Here is a 21,086-nt window from a genome sequence, read left to right on the forward strand (position 1 = left end):
ATGGCCTTAAAACGAAGAAGGGCGACATCCCCCTCTAGCAGTGTGAGTGGAGGAGAGTTTGACGATAGCCAGACATCATCGTTAGTCTCTTCAGTTGGGCGAAAGAGGAGAAGGACCGCTAACATTCCAACTGTGGATCCTGTAATTTGCTGTCTTTAAATTTAAGTTTCATTTATCATATTCCCTGACTCATACTTCCAACACAGATTAAGAAATTGACATGGCAAAGGGTGTAGCTATTTTTGTTCAGTGTTTCTTTCCCCTCCTTGCCAGATTGCCGTGTGCCACGAACTCTACAACACAATCCGAGATTATAAGGATGACCAAGGCAGGATGCTCTGTGAGCTGTTCATCAGAGCGCCCAAACGACGGTGAGGCGAGGGACGAGAAGTTGCTGGATTATGTGCAAGTAATCCCGTCGAGCAATGTCGCACAAATGTAAAGCAGACAAATCTCACAGCTCCACTTCCACCCAGGAATCAGCCGGACTATTACCATGTGGTGTCTCAGCCGATCGACATGATGAAGATCCAGCAGAAGTTAAAGATGGAGGAGTATGACGATGTTGATCAGATCACCAGCGACTTTCATCTGTTATTCAACAATGCAAAAACATATTACAAGGTATAAAAAGGGTCATTTAGAGGTCGTGTGTGTGTGTGTGTATGTGCATGGTTAGAAAGGATGAACACGCACTGCTTGTGTTTGGGCAGGCGGACAGTGCTGAGTACAGGGCGGCCTGTAGGCTGTGGGATCTTTACCTGCGAACCAAGAATGAATTCGTTCAGCCGGGGGAATACGATGAGGATGAGGAAGATGGGTATGATGATCAAGACAATCCCTCAGGGTCCGCTGAGGATGAGGTAACCCGCACAGATATAACACATTTATTACACATTTATATTTAGAATCCATGTCAATCTGATGCTTCTGTTCAGTTATTTCTTAATGAATCTAGCAGACACGTTTGATCATTTTGAACAATATCCGATAGCTATCAGTATAGAGCTGTGACACTAGAGTTTTCGGCTCTGCGTGACTGCTGAGGCTGAAATGGCGTTTTCCTGCTCGTTTGGTGACAGAGTGCGTCGAACTGCTTGAAAGAGGTCCTTGAGCAGCTCCTTGATGCCGTCGTGTCGTACACCGAGCCCACCGGCCATCTGATCAGTGAGCTGTTCCAGAAACTTCCATCCAAAATGGTATCGGCAGCTTTCAGTGCGGCTTCAGACGCGATGCATTTGTTGAGGGATTTGGTTTTAACGCGCAGCCTGTCTTTATTCTTTTAGCAATACCCTGATTATTATGCCATCATTAAGGAACCGATTGATCTGAAAATCATTGCTCAAAAGATACAGGTATGGTCTCACAAGCTCTAATCTACAGCAAAAAAACAACATTTTTTTAAATGTTATTTGCAGAATTGTCCGATACATGTGTTTGCTTTTAGTTGGGCCATTATCTGAGTGTAGGTGCCATGGCTAAAGACGTCGACCTGCTTGTCAAGAATGCCAAAACCTACAATGAGCCTGGATCGCAAGTGTTTAAAGTGAGTTTGTGATTAAGAGGAATGATCTGTGGCAGATGACACTCGCGGCGCTTGACGTACACACACCCCTGATCTACCGGTACTTGTTTTTTCCAGGATGCAAACATGATCAAAAAGATTTTTACTCAAAAGAAATCTGAGATGGAACATGGGGAACCGATCAAATCCAGCATTCGGATTAGGTAAAGAAGAAGACGAATGTTGTGCAATAAAGCGAGTGTCTGGCTTTAACTCCTGCTGCTCTGTTGCTGCCAGGAACAGAAGGTGTGCCCAAGCAGACCGCCTCTCAGCGCTCGCCGTGGCTCTGCAGTACGAAAGTGACGAGGAAGGCATACTCTCTGGTACTTCCTCACCTCATTGTCTTCATCGCACGCACACATCTTGCGTTTCATTATTCTTCCACCTCTCAGGTTCTGTCCACTACGACGAGGGGGAATCTGAGGCAGAGGGCATGACCTCTGACATGGACACGAGTAATCCCATCTTCCAGCTCTATGAAGTTGTACGAGGCGCCAGGAATAGTCAGGGCCAGCTGATATGTGAGCCTTTCCTGCAGCTACCCTCCAGGAAGGACTACCCCGACTACTACCATCAGATCAGTCAACCTGTCTGCCTCGATCACATCAAGTATGCGCTTAACCGTGTGTGTGTGCGTGTTTACATTTACATAAATAAATAAACCTAATGTGCCGATGGTCGTCTACAGTGCGCTGTTATTTCTCTATTTACTTTGGTATGCAGTATCCCTTTTATCTAATGTGCATCCTCTGACTCTGTAGCCTCTCCTCTTGTCTCTGTCTGCGTTTCTGATGAGTCTCCCCTGCTGCAGCACAGAGCACCGGCCACCCGTTATCTAGCAGCGCGCATGCCAAGTGTGACGTAGATCCGTAGAACGAGCCCTGAGACGTGCACGGGCAGAGAGTTCTTGTTATATAGCGGTGGTTGCATCATTTGCATGAACAGTTTTCTAAAATGTAAATATCTTTAACAGAGTTATTAGTTGAAGGTAGAAATCCCACAACAAGAACTTGCTAAGAGAGGCACGCTTTTATTTTCCCGAGGTGACATTTAATGCAAAGGTCTTTATCAAGGGATGTTTAGATTTTAAATAGTTTTACAGGGAGTGTAGATGACAACTTTTAATGTGCTAGATTTGGAGCATTTGGAGATTTGGATTTCCATTCACATAAATCTTTGCTTTTTTAAACATTTACAAACAGAAATGTTTCAAACACAAAGACCACCTGGATGGAAATCTTTTCTGTTTCTGCATATTCCTTTATTTGCCCGTTTTCTTCATTGTTTCATCAACATGCTCTCTCTCTTTTTTTTTTTACTTTCTACCCCGACACCATTGCAATCATTGTACAGCACAGTATTTCTCTGCCCTCCTTCCAAATGTGAGAGCCCGTAACTCCCCACAGGAAGAAGATGAAGAACAACGAATACGAGAGCGTTGAGCACGTTGACGCTGATCTGACCCTGATGTTCGAGAACGCCAAACGCTTTAATGTTCCTCATTCATCCATCTACAAGCGTGCGCTCAAGCTCCAGCATATTCATCAGGTCGGTGCCACACGTTCTTCTCATAGTTGCAGTTTAGAGGCATTTAACCCGTTTGATATTCATGTACCACCTATTCCCTATATGATTCTAGATGAAGAGGAAGGAGCTTTTGCAGAGAGATAATGACGACGGAGACAGCATGCTCTCCTCTGCCACCTCTGACTCCAGCAGCACGAAAAGAAAAAGGTTTGCATTTTGGCACGTTGTAGACGCTCAGCTCCGTGTACCGGCACTTACAATGTGTATTTTTAGTCACAAGAAGAACACAAAGAAGAACCGAATGAAAGTCCTTCTAGCTGCTGTGACCGAGGCGCGGGAAGCTGCCACTGCTCGGAGACTTTGTGAGCTCTTCATGGTGAAGCCCTCAAAGAAAGACTACCCCGACTACTACAAGATCATCCTGGAGCCGATGGACCTCAGGACCATTGAGCTGAACATCCGCTCAGACAAGTACATGACCGAAGATGCAATGGTGGAAGACATGAAGCTGATGTTCCGCAACGCTCGGCACTACAATGAAGAAGGCTCCCAGGTAAGCTCTGTTTAACTCATTGAGTGCCAGCCATTTTCGGCGTTGGCTATAAGCTGTGTGCCCCAGTTTTCGCGCATTTCGAAGCTTCACAGACTATTCTTTCCTATGACTCTGCACATACCGAACCTACCAAATGAAAGATCAAAGTCTCTTCTTTCATCAGGAAAAATAAAGTGTGTTCCTACCATTTTCTGTCCCGGAGTTATTGGCCGTTGAAGAGAGGCAGATTTTAATGTCAGGTTGGCAGTGAATGTTTGGGTTCGAAAAAAACTCTTTAAATGAAAGAGTTAATATTTGTGTTCACTTTTTGTTTTTGAGACATTCTGGAATCTGAAAGTCAGTTATAAATTGATATTAAAGTGGACTCATTAACATAAAAGTCTGAACGGTTACAAAGATCAGAAGTAACTGGAAGCGAAACTGATTTAACCCTTTCCTCCCTTATCCTTCATTCATGTCGCTCTGCAATCGAGTGCCGACTTTTGGCGCCGTAAACAAGATGTGTGGCAGATGACGCTGTCCATTCCAGCGTTGATTGCAGCACGGAATTTAAAGGTTCCGTGCTATAAACAAATATTGTTAATGTGCAGGAAAAATACATTTGGAGCTAAAGTGTTTTTGTCTCAGGGCACACAGAGGAAATCATGTATAGGGCAGAATCCCCAGATGACTATCAGGGAGGAAAGGGTTAACTAAATCCTAAGGACCAGGAGCTCCTGTCAAACTCACTTTATCGCATCCCAGGTCTACAATGATGCTGACGTCTTAGAAAAGATCATGAAAGACAGACGCAGAGATCTTGGGCCGACAACAGACGACGATGACCTCACGTCCCCAAAGTTGAAAATAAGTACCTGCCAAGTTTACTTTATTTAACTGAATCAAAAGTCATATAAATGTGTTGACTAAAGCAAGTTCAGTTTCATGAACTTTCATACACTTTTTTTTTTCCATTGCAGGAAAGAGCAGCATTACTCTGAAGAAGTCCAAGTACTTGACCCCCTTACAGCAGAAGCTGAACGAGCTTTATGAGGCCGTCAAGAACTTCACAGACAAGCGGGGCCGACGCCTCAGTACCATCTTTCTGCGGCTGCCGTCTCGCGCTGAGCTGCCTGATTACTACATTGCCATTAAGAAACCCGTCGACATGGAGAAGATTAAGAGCCACATGCTGGCTAATAAGTACCAGGATGTAGACGCACTTGTGGAGGACTTGGTGCTGATGTTCAACAACGCTTGCACTTACAACGAGCCCGAGTCTCTCATTTACCGCGATGCCCTCGTTCTGCACAGGGTCCTGTTAGAGACGCGGCGTGACCTTGAGGGCGGGGATGACGCTCGCGTGCCGGACGTGCCCCGCCTTATCCAGGAACTCATCCGCAGCCTCTATGTCTCCGTGCTCGGTCACCAAGACGACGAGGGCCGTTGCTACAGCGATTCGCTGGCTGAGATTCCTGCCCAAGATCCTGCAAATCCTGAGAAGCCCAGACTCAATTTTGAGATCATAAGGAATCATGTCGATCGAGGATGTTATAAGAGGCTCGATGTTTTCCAGGACCATATGTTCGAAGTGCTGGAAAAGGCCAGACGACTGAACAGGTAAGGGAATATCACGTGTCCAAACATGTCTTTGTGTCCATTGAGCCATTTGTTGTAGAATTATTACGTTGAGGGGAAAAAAGGTCCAAAGTTTTGTCCACACCATGCGGTTAATTATAGGACAGATTCCGAGATCTTTGAAGATGCCGTGGAGCTGCAGCAGTTCCTCATCAGGATCAGAGACGAGCTGTGCAAGAACGGCGAAATCTTGATGTCTCCTGCTCTCAGCTATAGCTCCAAACATCTGCACGGCGACGTGGAGAAAGAGAAGAAGGAGAAACTTCCCAAGGAGATGGAGGAGGACAAAATCAAGAGGGAAGAGGAAAAAAGGGGTATTTGCTTTCATATTACGTGTGTGTGCTGTATGTTAAATTATATTATTACAAGTGCCATCATGCATTGTGGTGGCTTACACTGCTGCAATCGTGCATTCCCAGAAGCTGAAAAGAGGGAGGACTCTGTTGGCGGCTCGTGGCAGTCTAACCTGCAGCGCACCTACAGCCAGGACTGCAGCTTCAAAGACAGCATGTACCACGTGGGAGACTACGTTTACGTCGAGCCTGCCGAGCCAAACCTCCAGCCTCATATCATCTACATCGAGCGCCTTTGGCAGGATGACACTGGTCAGTCTAGATTTTGCACTAGTAAGAGAAGCCCGTGGATGACTTCTGCTCGATTTGTTCGCTGCATCCTTGCTTTGTGTTTACGGAGACCTGCTTCTCCGTCTCTGATCCACGCAGGGGAGAAGTGGCTGTATGGCTGCTGGTTCTACAGGCCAAACGAAACGTTTCACCTCGCCACAAGGAAGTTCTTGGAGAAGGAAGTTTTTAAGAGCGACTATTACAACAAAGCTCCTGTTAGCAAGATTCTGGGCAAATGTGTTGTTATGTTTGTTAAGGTAAATGCTGTCGGTTATACCCGTCATCCCCGTAGTTAGCTGCTCTGTCTGCGTTTACAATCGCGTTGACCAAATGTTTGGGCTTTTGTGGGCTTTTAGGAGTACTTCAAAGTTCACCCAGAAGGCTTCAGAGCCGAGGATGTCTTCGTTTGTGAGTCGCGCTACTCTGCCAAGTCCAAGTCCTTCAAGAAGATCAAGATGTGGGCCATGCCCTTAAGCTCTGTTCGGTTTCTTCCCAGAGAGGTACCTCTGCCTGTCGTCCGTGTAGCTTCCATGTTCGCTCCAAAGCAAGAGGAGAAACCCCCAGAGGTGGCTGATGAATGTAAAATGACAGATGCTATTGTAGACAAGGTAAATGCCACAGTTTGCTTTTATACAAGTTCCAGTATATATATATATATATATATAAAACAAATACAATAATTAAACTGGGTAGACTGCTGTCAGGATAACGGTTGGCGTTTCTAGGAGAGGGAGGATGTTCCGATGGACATGACGAACGGGGAACCAGGATGTCAGTACTACGAGCAGCTCTGCTACAATAATCTGTGGCTCAAAGTGGGAGACTGCATTTACATCGGTTCACATGGCTTAGTGCGCCACCGAGTGGGCAGGTAGAGTAAATACATGTAAACACCTTTCAGGTTGTGTCTGAAAAGGTTTGTAAATAGCTTTTATTGCAAAAACAAAATATATATATACACTGTATACACATTTATTTTCAAATCATAATTAACTATTCATTTACTGTCTTGTATATAATATTTAAGTTCAAACCCCAACTAAAATGCATTTCTCTTTAAAATAATATGTCGAAACAGGATTGAGAAAATGTGGATGCGAGATGGAGCAGGCTACTTCTTTGGTCCGATCTTCATCCACCCGGAGGAAACCGAGCATGAGCCCACAAAGATGTTCTACAAGAAAGAAGTGTTCCTCAGTAACCTGGAGGAGACTTGTCCTATGACATGCATCATCGGTACTCGATTTACCGCTCATTGGGTTGAGCTGAATATAAAGAATATACTCCTTGTTATCGCAAAGCCACATTAATCTGACTTATTTACTGTGTTTTTTGTTTCGCAGGGAAGTGTGTAGTGTCTTCCTTCAAAGACTACCTGTCCTGTCGGCCAACCGAAGTACCCGAAGAGAATGTCTTGCTCTGTGAGAGTCGATATATTGAGAGTGAGAAGCAGATGAAGAAGTTCAAGGGTCTCAAGCGCTTTTCTCTTTCTGGGAAGGTGGTGGAAGATGAAAACTACTATTTTAGGTGAAGACCCTTCACTTATTCTCAGTGGAATGTTACTGGTGGAACAGGAAATACATAGAGCAACAGAATTAAGCTACAGATGCAGAACGATTGTGTCCTCTTGTGTCGTTACCTCGTTTGTTTTGGTCATTGCCGATTGCCTATGCCAGCTTTCATGCAAGGACAGAACTTAAAATGTGGCCGCCAGCCCTTCATCTCTGAGGTATTTATGCAGAGGATAAATGGCACATATTGCTTGTACTTTTGATTGTCTTGCACAGGAAGCTGATAGTGCCCCAGAAAGAAGCATCACCCCTGTTGGACAAGAAAATTGAGGTACTGGAGGCAAAGTTTGCTGACATGACCGACGAGGAGCTTGAGGATCTTGGAGATGATGATGGCGAGCTAGGGGACCAGTCTCAGCTGATGCAGTCTTCCATGTCTAGTGACATGGATGCCATGCCTTACACGCCACCACAGGTCAGGGGGGGAGTATTTCAATGTAAATCACTTTCCATCTTAAGAGTGGCTGCGCTGCCTGTAGCATTGGCATGAATGCTTCTCCTGTACTTGTTTCCCAGTCCACCCCAAAGTCTATTAAGGGCCTTTCAAAGAAGGAAGGTTCAAAGCGGAAGATCAACATGAGCGGATACATCTTGTTCAGCAGCGAAATGCGAGCGGTCATCAAAGCCCAGCACCCAGACTTCTCCTTCGGGGAGCTCAGCCGCCTGGTTGGCACAGAGTGGAGGAACCTGGAGAGCTCCAGAAAAGCTGATTATGAGGGTCAGTGGAAAATGCTCAAATTGATTATATTTTCAAGAAATTTAAGTGATCTAAAGGGGACCCCCCCCCCCTTATGCTAATCTCATTGTGCTGCAGAGCGAGCGGCTAAAGTGGCTGAGCAGCAGGAGCGTGACAGAGCTCAGCATCAGACGTCCCCTAGAGCAGGTACCCCAGTAGGGGCACTGATGGGGGTGGTGCCTCCCCCAACCCCCATGAGGATGCTAAATCCCAGCATGAGGCCTGTGTCGGGTAACCCCTCAGATACAGACGACTCCCCAGTGGGCACTAGGAAGGCTGGAGCAAGAAGCTGAACTGCTTGGATGTATCGACCATTTTAAGTCTCCTGATCACATCCATATCAGCATGTTGCAGCGTTGTCATAGAATTATGTGTCGCCTCTAACATCATTTGAAAAGGCCAAACCTTGATTGTTGTACAGTACTCAACCCTTCATATACTGAAATACTGTACTCCACATCTGTATGTGGATGCTAAACAGGAAATGGAAATGTTACTGTACAACTTTTGAGAATTGGGACTTAAAAATGAACCATGCATGTGCTCCAACTTGTTTTCATCATGTGCTTTCATTTGTGTTGCCCTGCTTGACATCTTTTTCCATCATAATGAGCTTGTGAGGATACGACATACTAACTGAATGATGCATGTTGCCCTCTTGTGTTACTACTCCCGTTCCTTCTGGGTTTTCTGGAATGCCATACTTTGGTTAGAGCTTTGGCCACCCCCACCTGCCACGCAGTCGCTTCCAGTCTACCAATCTGATTGCTGGAGGGGCTACCTGTACCAATAGGCTTAGGTCCTCGAGTTGATTCGGAGTCATGCCAGCATATAGCCTCTAACGGGGCCTGGCTATTTGTCCTGCTTTATCAGCAGGTTTATCTTTGAGAGATATTCAGTGTCGGCAAAGAAATTCAATCCAATCTTTTGAGGATTACCTTCACAATTGGCATTCGGAGTGAGAGAAAATGTTTTGATGCAATAGTTTTGTTGTTGGCATTTGATTGTAATTGTAAAGCCAACCCATATCGAAGCGCTTCCTTCACTATTTGAAAGTGTTTTGGCCTTTAATATCCCTACAGGTGTCGGTGGAGTGGGACCAGGAGCAGGAAACAGTCATGGATCTCAGGTAATCTACAAGATGATTCTACAGGCTGCTGTCACTGGGACGCTCCTCTGCCCGTCCGACCAGTGCACTGCATGTTGTTGGGTTTCTGCATGTTACACGGCAGCCTGTTCACAGAACGTCGTTCAGCCTCCGTCGTCACAAACCCCAGCTCCCCACTGACCTTCTGTTGGATCCGGATTTCTTTTTGCAAACACTCATAGTTACCAACCTCCTTTTCACAAAGAGCCGTGTGATATTCCTTTGAGAAATAAAAGAATATATTGAAAAATACAATGTTAAACAAATGGCATGAAACGCTATTTTTCAATCTTCAAATTTTTAAATCTAAAAACTTTAATAAATATTTCAGCCAACAAAGTAATATAAACAGCTCACTTGTCCAGACACACATCTAAATCGCGATATTGATGAAATGAAAATTCTGTGTAAATCTGAAATGGAGAAATATTCGAGTTGTTGATATATCTTCATCAGACGGGCCCAGGACAGCAGGCTCCACCACCATACCCAGGACTGGGCCAGATGGGGCAACCAGCACTCCCACAGCCCTCCAGCCCAGTGTTTGTGACCCCACCACCCAAGACGCAACGACTGCTTCACTCTGAGGCGTACCTCCGATACATTGAGGGCCTCTCTTCAGAGTCCTCGACCATTAGCAAGTGGGACCATACTCTGTCAGGTTCATGTTGCTTTTTGGTTGCAATGACTTGTTTTACATCTTCAGCGAAAGCATCTTCAAACAAAAGGACAATCACAGTTTAGATTGAAAATCCCCCATTAGAGCATTAATCCATGTGGAAGGATTTAAGTTTGTTTAGGAGTTTATTGAAAATATTAAAATCTTTGAAAGAATATCCTGTTGTACTATCATCACATTCACCGATCCTAATAGTCCAATTAATAAACGAATGTACTGTAATCTAAAATTACCCACATATGTAAACCTAATCCTAACCATTTTGCACAATTGCAGTTCAGAAACAAGATGTACGGCTGACAAAAGAACAAGAGAGCAGACTTCCGTCCCACTGGTTAAAGAGTAAGGGGGCCCACAAGACAATGGCGGACGCACTATGGCGGATCCGTGACCTGATGCTTCGAGACACCCTAAACATCCGCCAGACGCACAACCTGTAGCACACCTGTGTTCTGAGCCTCTGTTCCATCTGGACCTGTGAAACAGGGAAAAGGATTATGCTCACTAAAAGTATTAACTTTGTGTTGTCATTTAAATGATATTGTTAACATAGAGGCTTTGTGTTGAAGCTGCTTTTTGTGTTCTACGTTTCAGATAAACCATTAAGTGCATTAATGTTAGTGACTCATTCTGTGATGATTGCTGTCATGATTAAAATGTGAAGAGTTAACGATTTTGCGTTACCATTTTATGTGCTCAGTATATCCTATGCAGGATCTACTGTAGTTATGCTGTTTGAGATCACAAGAACTAACAAAAAAAAAGTCAACTATGATTAAATGAAGTGAAGCATCAAAGAGCTATATGGTGAAAAGACACCTAAAATTTATCTACAGCATTTTCATAAATTAGAGACAATTATTATTCCCAATTTGAAACAATTGATTGTTTAATATAAATCTTGTAGTACAAAGTTTTATTTCTCGGACGAAGGAAGGGGCGTGTCTTGCAGAGTTCGTGTGCCATCTGCGCATGCGTAGAACACTGACCGCGCAGTTCCCTTTTGGGCTTGACGTTTGAAAGCTGGCAAGGCAAGCACTACCGGACTGTTTGCCGTGTCTGCCCATTCTAGCCCGACTGAGAGTCACGGGAACGGTAAGACGTCCCGATCCTTCTACAGTCAGCGTATCCAGCAATAAAACTAACATCCAGTCAGTTACTTATTAGTTGGTGATCAGAATACAAACAACTTTCACGGATAGCTAAAAACATATTAGCAAGCTAACGCTAATGTTAGCTATGCACCGGCTGATGGATCAGTCTATCCACTGGAATTCACAAATAGATTTTTTTCTCCACCCCGAATAGTGTACGATATGATGCTAACTCGGGATAGTGGAGCAGTAGGAGTATGTCTGTTCAGTGGGTATGAATATACAAGAGCAGGCCCATGTAGCATCTCGGCCACCATGTGGCTACATTTTAACTCCCAGAGGGCTAGCGTATCAGTCGCACTATTCATTCTAACATGGCTAGCTGCTAGCAAGCTAACTTCACCTGCACATTGAATACATGCATGAACTAGCACCGAAGCTTTAAACCTCGCTCAGTAGCTGGTGTGGCTTGTCATATAGAGATATGAAACTTTGAATCCTTTAAACCCGACATGCACACCTACCTGCAATATGTGCTAGTTCATTTAGCACATATTACAGGTGGGTAACTTCTATGTAATGTACAGGAACCGGCTCGCATGTTTATAAAGCATTTTTAATAAAGCGCGGCATGCGCAAGATTACTCATCCTCTGACAATGACGAGGTCTCGTTTAGTGATGCAAATTCCTTTTTGTCATTCTTTGTTTTCTCGCCCTCAGTTACGAGCATGGAACTGAATGATTCTAACCTACAAACCCTCACAGAGTTCCTGAGAAAAACTCTGGACCCAGACCCAGCAGTCAGACGACCAGGTAATGCAACTCAAGACACCCTTTTGAGAGTATTGATATTATTATTAATTACCTATTTATTCTCAGCATTAATCTGATTTCTTTCTTCTATGTAACTTTGTGTGTGTATTATTATTTTTTTTTATAGCTGAAAAGTTTCTCGAGTCTGTGGAGGGAAGCCAGAACTACCCCTTATTGCTGCTTACGTTGTTGGAGAAGTCCCAGGACAACGTGATTCGCGTCTGTGCTGCGGTTACTTTTAAGAACTATATCAAAAGGAACTGGCGCATTGTGAGTTTTTGCTACGCAATGATCAGTTTACGTGCTGCTGACGGTGTTTGGAGAACTGATGTTGCTTTAGTCTTATTGACTGGTTCTACTTTTGCGATGTGTTTTGCCAAAGGTTGAAGATGAACCTAATAAAGTCTCTGATCCTGACCGAGCAGCAATTAAAGCAAATATAGTAAATCTGATGCTAAGCAGCCCCGAACAGATTCAAAAACAGGTACATCGTCACACTTCTTATTAAGACTTTGATCTGAAGGCAGGAAGATGTTCCATCAGGCCCCGGTTATCCTGTGTATTTCTGCAGCTGAGTGATGCCATCAGTATAATAGGAAGGGAAGATTTCCCCCAAAAATGGCCGGACCTGCTAACCGAGATGGTGACCCGCTTCAGAAGTGGAGACTTCCACATCATCAACGGAGTACTTCGTACCGCCCACTCCCTCTTCAAGAGGTCGAAGCCACTTTTATTGTTGGGAATGTTTCTGTTTAAACTCCAAAACGAAATGTTCACATTTCTGTTTCTCCATATTTTTTGTCAAGGTATCGTCATGAGTTCAAGTCGAATGAACTTTGGTCAGAAATCAAACTCGTACTGGACACATTTGCGCTTCCTCTGACGGAGCTGTTCAAGGTTCGTAGCGCTTGCTGCTCAATGACCCTCACAAGTAAATCTAATGATGTTGAGGTGTTGGATATGGCCGCGGTTCTCACGAGGGTGTTTTCTCTCCTTTGCTCAGGCCACTATAGAGTTGTGTCAGACTCACGCTACGGACGTGAATGCTTTGAAGGTCCTCTTCTCCTCTCTCACACTCATCTCTAAGCTGTTCTACAGTCTAAACTTCCAGGTCAGTTTAAGGCACATCGCTTTATGTGCCGCGCTCCAATTCGTATATGCATTTTGGCGACATCTTGTGCTTTGTACTGTGATCGGTGCTTATCACGAGGGCTTGGTAGGAAGCTTCGCGGTCTTGTGCGTCAGTTTTAAAGAGGTGATTTTTACAGTTGTACATCAGTGTGTGAGGATTATTCATGGCGCAGCCAGCGTTTGGGAGCTTTCAGCTGCTTGAATTCACTTTGTGCACAGCATGAAGCAGCCGTTTAACATTTTATCTGCTGCGTTGGTGACTTGTTTCTTTGAACATGAATGAATTGAATATTAAATGGGTTCTTAGCTTTCTGTGATTAAAGTCTATGTCAGCAATTGGTGGCTGGAGTATAAGTGAAGTCATCTGCCACAGTGGAAGCTGCTTCAGTATTGGAATTGTTTAACTGATCGGCGTCCATAAGAGCCAGTCGTCATGCTCAGTGTGTGCGCTGCAGAGACACTGATGCAACACACAGAGTTGTTGATGCATGTTGGCATCGTTTTTTCAGTAATGTACTGCAGCTACAAGAAACTGTAGTACTTCTGTAGTTGTAGCGAGACAATCCTTCCCCGTCTCATGTACCGTATGTCCACACCCACCTGGCGATCTGCTCAGCTTCTGTTTTAATATGCACAGACCCACGTCAGGGATATGAATCATGTGTGTGTTATCTATGCAGGACCTTCCAGAGTTTTTTGAAGACAATATGGAAACCTGGATGACCAATTTCCATGGCCTCCTGACTCTGGATAATAAGCTTTTACAAACAGATGTGAGTATTTTTTTGTTTTTTTTCCCCTGTTTGACGCAATACTTTTCCTCTCTATTGTGCTTACAAATATATTTGTGTGTTTTCCTTGTCCTAACAACTCTGCAGGATGAGGATGAAGCGGGTCTTCTGGAGCTGCTAAAGTCTCAGATATGTGACAACGCTGCTCTTTACGCTCAGAAGTATGATGAAGAATTCCAGCTATATCTGCCGCGCTTTGTCACCGCCATTTGGAATCTTTTAGTTTCAACTGGCCAAGAAGTCAAATATGACTTGGTGAGTGCTGCTGACGCTTGTTTGTTTCTACGTACTTTGTGAGCTTCGTTTTCTGTGAGTCAACAATGCAGTTTGTCTTTGTTGCAGCTGGTAAGTAATGCTATCCAGTTCTTGGCATCAGTCTGTGAAAGGTCACACTACAAGCACCTATTTGAGGACCAGAACACTCTCACCAGCATCTGTGAGAAGGTCATTGTGCCCAACATGGAGTTCAGGAGTAAGTAGAAACGTTGTTAGCAGCAGATTCAGGCATCTTCGGGCTGGCGTTCATACTCGCATGCCGTGTGAGGCTGATGAGATTCCCTGTGTTTCCCAATTAGGTGCAGATGAAGAGGCCTTCGAAGATAACTCTGAGGAATATATCCGGAGAGACCTTGAAGGATCTGGTAAAGATGATTATTGATTATCTCCTCTAATTACGTAAGTCATTAGCATAAATATAAAGAAGATTTATGGTGTCCCTCCTCACATTTTGAGTTTTAATGATTTCTAAAGCTCTTCTGGGATTTAAGATCAGTCATGTATTTGGTTTGTTTGAACACTCGTATCCACAGTTTCAGTAAGTTTAATGGGCAGGAAGTAAAAGCATCTCGGTGATAACTACGTCCCCTTTGAAAGCCATTTGTCCTGCCCTTTCTCAGACATTGACACTCGTCGCAGAGCGGCATGCGACTTGGTGCGAGGCCTTTGCAAGTTCTTCGAGGGCCCCGTCACAGCCATCTTCTCCGGCTATGTTAACTCGATGCTGGTGGAGTATGCCAAAAATCCCGGGCAGAACTGGAAGCACAAAGATGCGGCCATTTATTTGGTCACGTCACTGGCATCTAAAGCACAGACACAGAAGGTTGTCTTTTCAGGATTATCAAAAATAATACTTCCTGTGCAGATTAACCGTTATAAAATGTGATCATTAAGATAATTTTCTCAGTCCTAAAGTTGTAGTTTTTTCCCTACAGCATGGAATAACCCAAGCCAATGAATTGGTGAATCTAAATGAATTTTTTGTCAACCACATTCTCTCGGACTTAAAATCCCCCAATGGTAAGAACTCTGAGTTCTCAATAAGCTGTATGATCTCAAGATATATTCCTCTTTAATAGCTGGACCCCTTTAAACTTGGCCGATCAGCTGACGCGAACCCTCGACCTTTATTTGTGCACTCACCTGATGCACCGATTGTCATTATAGTTAATGAGTTCCCAGTGCTGAAAGCCGATGCCATCAAGTACGTCATGATCTTCAGAAGCCAGGTGGGAGATATTTCTCAATGACTTGTAGAATTTTAAAAGGAAAATCGGACACATCAGAAAGCAGTTTATCTGTGACCCCCCCCCCCCCCCTCCCTCCCTCCCTCCCCCCCTCCCCCAGCTTCCTAAGGAGCATCTGCTGCAGGCGGTTCCTCTCCTGATAAGTCACCTGCAGGCAGACAGCGCAGTGGAGCACACGTACGCTGCCCATGCTTTAGAAAGGCTTTTCACCATGAGAGGCCCCACCAACGCCACGCTGTGAGTATCCTCAGCATAAGACAAGAAACGTTTTCGTGCCCTGCAATGAGCTGGCGGCTTATCCAGGGTGTAGCCAGCGTCTCGTCCGCAGTTATCCGAGATGGGCTGCAGCATAACCCCGTGACCCGGATTCTAAATGATGTTCTTTAGTAATAAAACGGATCTCTTTGGTCCGGCCATCGTTTACCATAAGATGTAGTGCTGATGATTTGAAGAATTGTCTTAATAGGGAAATGTTAAAAAGACAATTTACGTTGATTAATTTCAATATAATTGTAAAAATGACCCCTTTTTCATTTTTTATTTTAAAGTGAAGAATAGCAAAATCAATCTTTTTGTCACACGGCTACATTGTGCAGCCGAGCTGTCGGCAGACCGATCTTTGAGCGCGATCGCACGTCACCAAGAAAACTGTCTTCTTATTCAGAGTCATTTAAATGGGTTTTGAACAACAAATTAAAAATGAATTGTGAGTGGAATCAGTGAAAATAATATTCAGACTGAATCTAAACTGAAAGCATTTTGCTAAACATATACTTTTTATTTATGTGACCACAGCATTGCAGTAAGCAGACATATTCAGAGAGGAAACAACATGGTGAAGTGCAGATCAGCTTAGACTTCACTGGTTACTATTAGCCCTTTGTGTTTGTTGTCAGCATTACTCCGGCAGAGATGGCACCTTTCACCGAGCAGCTGCTCAACAACTTGTTCAAGGTTCTGTCTCTTCCTGGTTCAGCAGAAAACGAATACATCATGAAAGGTAAAACCTGTGTGCTCTTCATTAGCGGCCCCCAGTGAGGGCCAGACCAACTCCTGGGCTATTTAAACTAGCGTTGTCGTCATCATCGTTGTCACGGACGTCTTGTCTTTTTCTTTTTAAAGCCATCATGCGCAGCTTTTCCCTGCTGCAGGAGGCCATTGTTCCCTACATTCCCACTCTGATTGGTCAGCTCACGCAGAAGCTCCTCTTAGTCAGCAAGGTACCGCACACGTTGTTTATGGAGGCAAAAAAACTTGCCAGCATCTTGTTTTTGGGGGCTTATTGATGTCAACTTGTCCAAAACCTGTTGTCCATTTTCAGAATCCCAGCAAGCCACACTTTAACCACTACCTGTTCGAGTCCCTGTGCCTGTCTGTCCGCATCACCTGCAAGGCCAGCCCGGCCACCGTCGGCAGCTTTGAGGAAGCACTCTTTCCTGTCTTCACTGAGATCCTCCGGAACGATGTCCAGGGTGTGTCCACCTATATTGACCTCTCTGTGTTGAGATGATGTACCGATGTGGAAGCCACTTTGGCTCATCTCTTCTCCCCCCACTGTTGCAGAGTTCCTTCCGTACGTGTTCCAGGTGATGTCTCTCCTCCTAGAGATCCACTCCGACTCGATTCCCTCGTCCTACATGGCTTTATTCCCTCACCTGCTGCAGCCTGCACTATGGGAACGGACAGGAAACATCCCCCCACTCGTGCGCCTGCTTCAGGCTTACCTGGAGAAGGGAGGTTCCACAATTGCCTCCGCCGCTGCAGATAAAATAGTATGTGATGGTTTCATTAGTGTTGGTAACAGCAGTTGCTTCTCTATTTGTCATATTTGTATACAAGTTCTGCACATTTGTTGCTAAATTGTCTTTGATCTTCTCATCTTCTCATCTCTTAGCCTGGCCTACTTGGAGTTTTTCAAAAACTCATTGCCTCCAAAGCCAATGACCACCAAGGATTTTACCTTCTCAACAGCATCGTTGAGCACATGCCCCCGTAAGTCAATAATACCCCCCCCCCCCCCCTTCTAAAAGGTTGTAGTTGGAGTCATTGATTTATGAAACGTTTTTGTGTTTTCCCAGTGAATCGATTACTCAGTACAGGAAGCCGATCTTCATTTTGCTCTTCCAAAGGCTACAGAACTCCAAAACCACAAAGTTCCTCAAGAGTTAGTATCTCATTTCCAAGCTAATGTTCTATTCAGACGTATTGATCGGACGCTGTCAGTAGCTACGCCCGCGGCTTGTAATCCGTAGAAATTGTCATATATTTCTACTTTAACCACTGTTATGTAATGCTGAGATTTGTTCATGTTTTTCTCTTCCTTTCCATCTAACAGGCTTCTTGGTTTTTCTGAACTTGTATTGTGTCAAATATGGAGCTATTGCACTCCAGGAGATTTTTGACAGCATCCAGGCTAAGTAAGTGTTTCCTCTTGGTCATTAAAAGCACACCGGCTAGTATTCTAGTAGTCTGGTGCACGCCTTGATTATTGAAGCGTTGAGATGGAAGGAAGCTACACACGGATCCCCGGACCGCGATCAGCTGCGACACTCGATTTACTAATCCTGCGTGTGTTTTTTTTTGTGTTGCAGAATGTTTGGTATGGTGTTGGAAAAAATAATTGTTCCAGAGGTTCAGAAGGTGTCTGGAACTATTGAAAAGAAGATCTGCGCGGTTGGCATTACAAAAATCCTTACTGAATGTCCCGCGATGATGGACACAGAGTACACGAAACTCTGGTAAGACGCCATTCTGGACGAAACGCAACCGTTGCTGTTCTTGAATTAGTGCTAATTGTGTGTTTTTATTTATGTACAGTGGTATCAAGTGTTATTTAGGTTATGATGAATTTCATTTGGTGACCAACAGCTGAAGCTTTGAGAGAAAGTAAGGAGCGGAGTCTGGAAGGGACTGGAGTTCCTCTAATGAAACCTATATAGACTGATTATACACACTTCCTGATCTGTCGTTACTTTAATGGGTTCATTTGTTGCCTTGAATTAAACCGAGGCCAAATGAAAGCGGTGCCGTTTCCGTTCAGGGTCCCTCTGCTCCAGGCGCTCATTGGTCTGTTTGAGCTGCCGGAGGACGACAGCGTCCCGGATGACGAGCACTTCGTCGACATTGAAGACACACCGGGCTACCAGACAGCGTTCTCACAACTTGCCTTTGCGGGAAAGAAGGAACACGACCCAATCGGCGATGCTGTCGGTAATCCAAAGATCATGCTGGCCCAATCGCTCCACAAGCTTTCCACCGCCTGTCCGGGACGGGTACGTTGAACTTAGGCGAGAGCCGCTCTAGTCTTGGATTATCCGTTTAAATTCAACCAGACCGGTGATTATTTCTATTCAAAATAAAATGACTTTATAAACTGTATTGCACGCTGCTGCAGGCAGGCGATGTAAAAGCCACCCCTCCTTCTGGTGCAGGTTCCTTCAATGCTGAGCACCAGTCTGAACACAGAAGCCCTCCAGTTCCTGCAGAGGTACTTACAGGCTGCCTCTGTGCAGCTGGTCTGAAGCCGACGTGATGAACTGGGGGCCGCCGGTGACCTCGGGGGTCACACGACAGACCTGCTTCAGCTCCACTTCTCACACATTTGTTTGACTTGGCAGTTCTTGATGGATTTACCTGACAAACTATAATATTGCCTGAGTTTGGGGTGAGTTCCCGAATGAAAGTTGTTTTCATTTTCAATGGGACATGACCAGAACTTGGCTGACTTGATAATTAGGGCCCTTTGTCTGCTGTGTAGCAAGGGATGGTCAGATTCTTTCAATAAGGGCAGCATCAGCGGAGGCGTGGAATACAGAGCGTCCCAAGTCCTTCAAGAGGGATTCATTTAGCGCTTCTTTCCTGTCTGACTCGATGCTTAAACTTCTGCTGCATGTTTCCCGTAGGATTTGCTCATGTCTAGTCTTTGTTTCTGCACCGTTTTGTTAATGTGAATAAATAGAAGTGCTTATATAGATCTGATCTCGCTGCAGCTTTTGTTCTATAAAAAGTATTTTTGATTTATTTTGTCAGTGAATCTGAAATTTACAGTTTTTTTTTGTGTGTCTGATTGCCCAGAAGATCTTGATAAATGTCGCAGCAACACCGTCAAACATGCACCAAAATATGAAATGGATTATGTTAATGTTAATTAAGTAACCAATCAAAGAATATAAAATAAGGGGGAAACCTATTGGACATTTCACACTAATATTATTATTAATTTAAATTCCATCCTAACAGATACTGATCCTTTTTCAAGGCTGTATGAGGTTATTAATGACATTCTTACCTCTTGCAGCATCTGGGCTTATTTTATTCACCATGTTTTATTTCCTTTGTTTCTAGTCTTTATTGTAATGATTATTGACCCCCTCTAAAGTTTATTATTGTTATTTGAAATGAGCTTTAACTGCAGACATAAAATACATATACAATTAAACTGTGGAAATTAGACTTTATATTTATCACATTGAAATGGCAATCATTGAGGTATTCTTTTGTTTTGGGTGAAAGTAGGAATTTAAAAGCGGTTGCCATGAGACGCTTTGGTCCATGACTTTGTTGGGGACACGACAGAGGGTGCTGTTGTTTAAGGTATTCAACGTTCAGCACAAATCAGAAGTTCACCCGCTGCACAATCTCCCCGCTGACTCCACTATCACTGTGTTGTGTGTATGCAGTGATTTTAGAGACACATCTGGGATATTAACGTGAGTCTTGCAGCACCAAGCACTGGAGGTGTTTTTTATTAAGCATCAGTCAGTAAAACTTGGAAATTCCTTTAAAATTGCTGATCTAAGACTTCAATGCTGTGTGTGGCTTAAATAGGGCTACACGCCTTAGCCAACAAGGACCTCACAAAGAGAATGCTCTGCAGAATCAACTTGTACAAAGTGTGACATTTACAAAGCAAACTGTTTTCAGTCAGAGCGGCGTTCAGACGTGTGAATCAGTTCACTCACTCAAGAACCGGGGGAAGATTCTGGAGTGTATTTTCCTTCAACCTGCTGTGAGGACAGAATGTGCTTCACAAAAATGATGTAGCTCCTTATTGACTCTCCATGTTTTGGAAATTGTATTCGAACTGATGCGTCCTTTGCGTGTTTTGGGTTTAAAAGCTGAAAAAAAACACAAGAGACTTAAAAATGAATCAATCTGTTAACATTCAACCGACAGAGAGAATCTGCTGTTTGGAAGTAAAGAAGAGGGATATTATCCGCTTCCACGGCGTGTCTGACTGTTGTGTGATTGATGTTAACAACCCACATTTGAGTCCTTTCTTATGCCTTCAGTGGTCATACTTGAATCACCATTTGTCAGTTTGGCATTTTGTATCCTATTACCATGCAGTGTTAAGGGCTGGGCTGCAAATGAACCCACACACCAGTGGCTGTGGCTGCACAGTTTCCCTTCTTGACAGTTTCTTCTGCAGCAGCGTTTGTTCGTCAGACTTCAGCGATGCCATCTGACCAAAGACGTCTGCTGTAACCGAGCCTTTTCTGCTGGGTCCGACCCTCGTCTTGCGTCTGTCTGCAGGGTTATATTTAGAATCACAGAAATGAAATCTTTCTCAAAGCAAAGAAGCCTCCTCCCAACCGGCCTTTTCTAATTGTCATGCTGCACAAAAGCCTCAAGCGCAATGGAAAAAAACAAAACAGTGCCGAGTGTATATTATCGCTGTGTGTGGCTTACATTAGATTCTCAATGACACAGCGTG

General features: G+C 44.3%; 2 protein-coding genes across 2 annotated transcripts; both read left to right on the forward strand.

Annotated features, from left to right (window-relative positions):
• LOC137898273 (protein polybromo-1-like) lies at window positions 1-10,677 on the forward strand. The gene is made up of 28 exons (XM_068742295.1): window positions 1-141; window positions 274-371; window positions 477-624; window positions 714-863; window positions 1,083-1,199; window positions 1,287-1,355; window positions 1,448-1,546; window positions 1,643-1,728; window positions 1,802-1,887; window positions 1,957-2,173; window positions 2,971-3,112; window positions 3,204-3,298; window positions 3,365-3,644; window positions 4,389-4,494; window positions 4,604-5,243; window positions 5,364-5,575; window positions 5,681-5,866; window positions 5,984-6,141; window positions 6,241-6,492; window positions 6,610-6,755; window positions 6,963-7,120; window positions 7,228-7,411; window positions 7,672-7,870; window positions 7,972-8,173; window positions 8,270-8,338; window positions 9,274-9,320; window positions 9,795-9,999; window positions 10,294-10,677. Exons 1-28 carry the CDS (start codon window positions 1-3, stop codon window positions 10,455-10,457), a joined length of 4,656 nt encoding a protein of 1,551 aa, XP_068598396.1. The 3' UTR covers window positions 10,458-10,677.
• Window positions 10,678-11,840: 1,163 nt separating this feature from the next.
• Window positions 11,841-19,348, forward strand: cse1l (CSE1 chromosome segregation 1-like (yeast)). Its single transcript, XM_068742449.1, has 24 exons — window positions 11,841-11,925; window positions 12,053-12,195; window positions 12,308-12,409; window positions 12,497-12,642; window positions 12,732-12,822; window positions 12,929-13,036; window positions 13,737-13,829; window positions 13,935-14,102; window positions 14,190-14,319; window positions 14,423-14,488; window positions 14,744-14,946; window positions 15,059-15,143; window positions 15,291-15,352; window positions 15,471-15,607; window positions 16,267-16,370; window positions 16,493-16,590; window positions 16,692-16,842; window positions 16,934-17,142; window positions 17,265-17,362; window positions 17,449-17,534; window positions 17,706-17,787; window positions 17,962-18,108; window positions 18,411-18,642; window positions 18,802-19,348. The coding sequence occupies exons 1-24, from the start codon at window positions 11,841-11,843 to the stop codon at window positions 18,889-18,891; spliced, it is 2,916 nt and encodes a 971-aa protein (XP_068598550.1). The 3' UTR covers window positions 18,892-19,348.
• The last annotated feature ends 1,738 nt before the right edge of the window (window positions 19,349-21,086 follow it).

Source organism: Brachionichthys hirsutus, chromosome 8 (assembly GCF_040956055.1).
Source record: "Brachionichthys hirsutus isolate HB-005 chromosome 8, CSIRO-AGI_Bhir_v1, whole genome shotgun sequence".
Classification (NCBI taxonomy): domain Eukaryota; kingdom Metazoa; phylum Chordata; class Actinopteri; order Lophiiformes; family Brachionichthyidae; genus Brachionichthys; species Brachionichthys hirsutus.